The 5722-nt window shown below is 37.9% G+C and overlaps 1 protein-coding gene across 1 annotated transcript in view; it reads right to left on the bottom strand.

Moving 5' to 3' along the window:
• Positions 1-751: 751 nt before the first annotated feature.
• ryr1b (ryanodine receptor 1b (skeletal)) overlaps positions 752-5722 on the bottom strand; it is a gene marked incomplete in the record, with an annotated part of 103334 nt that continues 98363 nt past the window's right edge. Inside the window, 4 exon segments of the mRNA XM_014025145.1 lie at positions 752-2355; positions 2444-2495; positions 3872-3972; positions 4052-4116. Of these exon segments, the coding sequence (XP_013880599.1) occupies positions 2260-2355; positions 2444-2495; positions 3872-3972; positions 4052-4116 (314 nt within the window).

A 5722-nucleotide genomic window follows, 5' to 3' on the forward strand; every position in this document is an offset into this window, starting at 1 on the left:
GTATTCTTACAGTCTTTATTTTACAGTTAAAATATTTGTTTATCAAATAAAGTCTAATGTTACAACTAATTGCGGGTCCCTTTAAAGTCTAATTACTTCCAAAACCAACATACTCATTCTTTATTTATGCTCAACAACTCGTGAATTAACTATTCTATATACTGTGTACATGTATGTAAACGATCATATAAAAGTACTTTCACACCATACATGTAGTAATTGGTGTTTTAAGAACCTCCTACCGTTTCAGACACTCCCACTTCAGCACATCTTCACAACAAAGCTTTGGAGGAGGGGCGGAGCTCGGCTGCAGACTGAGCTCCAGGGAGGAGCTTTGTGTAAATAGGCGGAGCTTTGTACCAGGAAGTGCTTAGTTAGCGCCTCGTGTCTACCACAGGAGATTAAAGGATTTGAATGAGCCAAAGCAACACTCTGGGCTTGTTTTGACTACATGATATAAAGCTCAAAAACGGTGATTTTTCATAACACCCCCCCTTTAAAATAGCTAAACGCTAAAAGACGTAAAACTSAAACGTCGAGGTCATTGATGCTGCAGGCTGAACTCCTTCAGTGCTCATCAGGAGGCCTCCTTTTGGATGTTTTCCAGGCATGGTCCCACTGGGAGGAGACCCTGGTGCAGACCAGTGGTCAGCATCTTCACCAAACTGCAGAACTCCCTGCTCTAGTTTCAGTTTTAAATGTTTCCGAGGCGTGACGATCCCAACACTTTAAATAAGCAGACATGTTGGAGTTCTCCTTAAAATAAWCTGTTTATTCTGTATCGAAACACAGGCTTCAGTCAGAAGACTCTCAGTCTGGTGGAAAGTTATGAAACGTTCAAACCGTCCATCACTTCTGCGAGCACAACCAAAGAAACACTTCAGAGTGAACTCAAACTCCTCATGAGTCAGATCAACGCTTCGCACACAACTTTGACAAAACAAAACAAAAACGATGTGTTGAATTAAAAACTGTTCTACTGTAAAAACCAAAAACATTCCTGTTTCCTCAGCGTAAGACTCGTTTTCTTCACAAACACAACTCATGTCTGGAAAAGGAGCAGTTTAATATCATAAAGCTCTAAAGAAAAATAAATTTATGTAAATATTAAGGAAAATAAGTCTTTTCATCAAAAAGGCAGATAAAGAGCCTTGTTATTTATCAGTTATACAGACCAAATAAACACATTTGTTTATTTTAAAGCACAGATTTTGTGCATAAAGTCGTATTAAAAGAAACATGGTCTGATAATAACCCTGGCGTCCTCGTTTCTTGTGTTCATCACAAACAGACGACACAACCGTGGACGCCGCGGAGTGATGACGTATAAATAATCTTGTATTTCTCTAGAAAGTGTTTCAGTTCCTGAAAGACACGTTCTGTGAGCTACAGTAAGACTCTGAGCAGCTGGATCAGCAAAAACAAACCGTGAAAACAAGAAACGGGCAGAAAACTTACATCTTCAAACCCAGCCGGGTGATTTTTTTATYTTTTTGATGCGACTGGGATCGAGAGTGAAACCACAGAAGAAGACTGTGTCGCTGCATTTTGTGAAAAAGTCCTGAATTAGGGTTTTATCACAATTAAAATGTGAAAAATTAACATTTAACTGAYGGGAGCAACACTGCTCTGTCCAGCTGTAAAGTTAGATTCTCAACTTTATAAACTTTTAACACACTTTTACGTTTTTTTTTATTTCTCTTTGAGAAATCTGTGTGTGCATTCGCACTGTTTGTGTGTTTTGTTAATAGAAACACATCGGGCTGCTTTATGCATGAAATGTGCTTTAGAATAAAGCTCGACTTGGATGTAGTTTTGTTGTTTTTACACAAACCCAACAAAGTTAATGACTTAATTAGTGAAACAAATATAAAAAGAGACGTTTTCCTGGATTTCTGAGCGCTGACGTCACCTTCATGTGCTGAACTTTGTGATGGATTCATGTTAACCTCAAACGTAAACAAAGGGATTAATTCTTAAAGTCTGACCGTTCTGACAGCTGAAGCAGTGACGTTGCTATAGGCACTATAACGTTTACACTAAATAAGAACAGGAAAGGCCATTTACTGTATTTATAGTGGAATAAAAAGACTGGCTTTGTTGGATTTTCTTTGTCTCTTTGTTGTTTTGTTGGAAAGTGTCGTCGACATTCTGCTGCAGGTGGTACAAAAGTTCAGTCGAGGTGTGCATAGCTTTCAACAGACGCAGAGACGCTCAGACAGATAAGAAAACTAAGACACCGACGTGYTGGAGCAGGGTCTATCCCAGCTGGTCCTCATACTGCTTCCTGAAGCAGTCTCCAGCAGGGAAGAAGTCCCAGCATCGCTCCTGGTACATCTTCCACACGTAGGACTCCTGGAAACACAGAGAGGAGAAGGAGGTGAAAATACAGAGAGGGGTAAACTGAAAAAAACAATGAAAACAGGCCTGTTGAGTGACTGACCTGTCCTGTGTGCTCCGTTTCATCTTTGTTGATGAGATACATCAGGAAGAACCTGAAAGATTCAAAACAATCAGTTGGTTTTAAGAGTTTAACTGATGCTGGGTTTATGATGACTGAGGGGGTGGGGCTTGGTGCTCCGACCCCGGATCAACAAAGCTGGTTCTGTTCATTCAGAAAGTCCTCTGGATCGATCTGATCCCCTGCTGGTTTGCAGTCCAGCCCGGGAACAATCCAGAACCACTAACTGGACTCGTAGCTCAACGAGTGTCAGGAAGGGGGGGGGACTTTATGGTGTTTGGAGTTAACCTGGTAAAAACCAGACCCTGTCCTTCACTTTGCTCCATACGAGGGTCTGGACTCTCAGCTATAGAGAAGTGATTCTTCCTGGAGGCGTGGCCTCTGCTGAAGTTTAAAATGATTGGATCAGTTGTGAAAGAGGCTAAGCTAAGAAGCTAACAGGAAATGTCGTGTGCTGTAAACAACCCTACTGAGAGGAGAGAAGTACCGAGCAGAACGAGACGACTGTAAATGAGAGCTGCTGCTTATTTATTTTAATTTGAAGTCTTATCAACACAGACTGGCTTCATTCACTTCCTCCACTGCTGTATGCTAAAATAACTAACAGACACTGTGCAGAAAATCAACATCATTTAAAACTCCTCCTTCTGTTTGCTGATTGGCCCACACGAAACTCTCCTGAAGAAATCCTCGTCTAYGGGAGAAGTCCCAGATGGAGCAGAGAAGAGAAACTAGAATTGAGCAGAACTGAGTAGGAAGAAGGGCCAGGCTAGTCTGGAATAACAAACTAAAAAAAGAAGTGGAACTGGTCGACGTGTGCAAAGGTAAGCTAAWGTTTAGCCGCCGCGRRCACARACTGTTTGTCTCAGTTGCTTTAGTTCTTCAACAAAACTATTAACACAAAAGATGTAAATTTGTACGACCTTAACTACAGCCAAGATGTGTCTATGTTTACATTTTATATCTACGTTTCCCCCAAAATAAAGTTTTCTCTGTGAGACTGGTATTTTCAGATATTTACAGTTAATCTGCAGGAGCAACAATAAGGTTTCATTTCTACCACATCACGTTTCAGGGCCAGGTTTTTTATTTATTTATTTATTTATTTATTTATTTATTTATTTATTTATTTATTTATACTTTAAGCCCTGACTTTTTTCAGGTTTTATATTTTGATAATAAGTCTTAATGTTATTCTCAGATATTTTGTTCTTCAAAAATGTTAATTTATACCATTTCTGTTTATAAGAGCAAAAAAAAAGATCCACAGAAACCCTAATTAATTATTTCTGTACTTGTGAAATCGATATCAAAGTATTTAAATCAATAATGACTCAAATTGTGACCCAAATAATTGAAACTGAACTGAATTGTGAGGTTGTTAATATAATTAAGACATAATTAACTCACATGTAGTTTGCTAAATTGTGCTCCTCCAAGGTGTGCGTCTCAAATCCGTGCGGCGTCGTGTCAAAGTAGTCACTTCCTATCCCACAGATGAAGCACTTTGTCTGGAAGGAAAAGCAACATTTCAGATTAAACAACTCAAAGTAGAATAAAGGCTCGTTTCAGGCCGAGTGGAGCTCTTACCTCCATGTCCTCCCTGACCTGCTCCTGCTGGTCTCTGAGCTCACCGAACGCATCGATGATCAAACCTGATCAACACAAATACCATTTTTATGATTTTAACTTGTTTTTTAAAACATCTAATGGTTCAGGCCTGAAACATGACCCGCCCAGTGGTTCATGAGATATTTCGCTAACAGAGAGAAAATTACAGGAAACTAGAGAAACTGTATTTCCTGTGAAAATGCTGGTGTGAATGCCTGTTGCTGAAAACTTGAGCTGAAAGCAACAGCAGGAAGCATAAACGGCACAAAGTAGAAGAAAGAATTACAAAAAAAATATTAAATAGCAGAGAAAAAGCACAAAGAAGCAGAACTTTAGCTAATATAGCAGCAAAAAGCTAAAATTAGCATAAGAAAAAGCTAAAGCTTCAAGCTGAAAGTAGCACCCAGATGGTGAAATGGTTGTAAAAAATTCAAAACTAGTAGAAAAAAACCCCTTAAAACTACTAAAAAGTGATCATTTGAAGTAAGACAGATAAAACAGCCGAAGTTTTCAGTAGAACAGCTAAACAGTAGGTGGAAATGTTTTAATTAGCATAAGGATKCATAAGAACAACAGGTTTGCTGAATTTAGCAGAAAAAAGAAGCAATAGCTACGAAAATAATGTGTTTTGCTTTAAAAAGCTAACTTTAGCTAATACCAGCTAAACATTAGCTGGAAATACAGCACATAGCTGAATATAGCAGAAAGCATCTGTAAAAAGCATAAATAGATTAAATTAGCAGAAAGAAGCACAAATAGCAGAAATTAGCAGAAGAAAAGCAAAAAGGAGCAGGAAGTTGGCTGAAAAGGCACAAAATTGCTTAACATAGCTTAAAAAAAGAAGCTGAAGAAAGCAATTTTGCACAAACACGGATTAAAAGGGCAGAAATAGTAAATAGTAACAAACCAACAAAAAAGCTGACAAGAGCAGTAAAAAAGTAGAAAAAGCAAAATCCAGAGGAACTACTTMTTTTTTYWTTTTTTCTACCTGGATTACTGAGATGCATCAGGAAGAAAAAGCAGAATATTAGCAAGAAAGAAGCAGATCTATAAACAAACAGGACAAAAAGCTGAAATCATCCTTTAATAGTTGAACGTCTAAAGTTTTGTTTAAAGCTTGAATGGTGTTTCTAGGCGCAGGTATGCTGAAGTACATGAAGTTCAAAAAGTAGTGAAAYGTTGAAACATTTCAGTGAATTCCCGTTATTTTAATGAGAGCAAAAATTGCAGAAAGGCTGAAAATCTCAAAAAGTTCAAAATGTATCAATACCAAGAGACAGAGCAGGATTCTCCTGAAGGAGCTGAACATTTTGATGTATAAATTGATGAAATTGCACAAGAATTGTGGAAGGAGAAAGAGGACAAAAAAACGTATGGAAGAAACTAAACAGGAAGAATAAAGAGAAACATGAACGTCATATAGACATTCATGTTTCTCTTTATTCTTTATTATTGTGTGAACACAATAATATAGAATAAAGAGAAACATGAAAACAATAGTGTGAATGTCATATAGACATTCACACTGATGACTGTCTGCCTTTCATGAAGAGAAGAAACTAAAACTAGAAAAACATTTTCTGATAAAATACAGTGTGACCACTAGGGGTGTAAGAAAATATCAATACACTGAAATATCGCGATATTTCA

Source organism: Austrofundulus limnaeus, unplaced genomic scaffold (assembly GCF_001266775.1).
Source record: "Austrofundulus limnaeus strain Quisiro unplaced genomic scaffold, Austrofundulus_limnaeus-1.0 Scaffold458, whole genome shotgun sequence".
Lineage (NCBI taxonomy): Eukaryota > Metazoa > Chordata > Actinopteri > Cyprinodontiformes > Rivulidae > Austrofundulus > Austrofundulus limnaeus.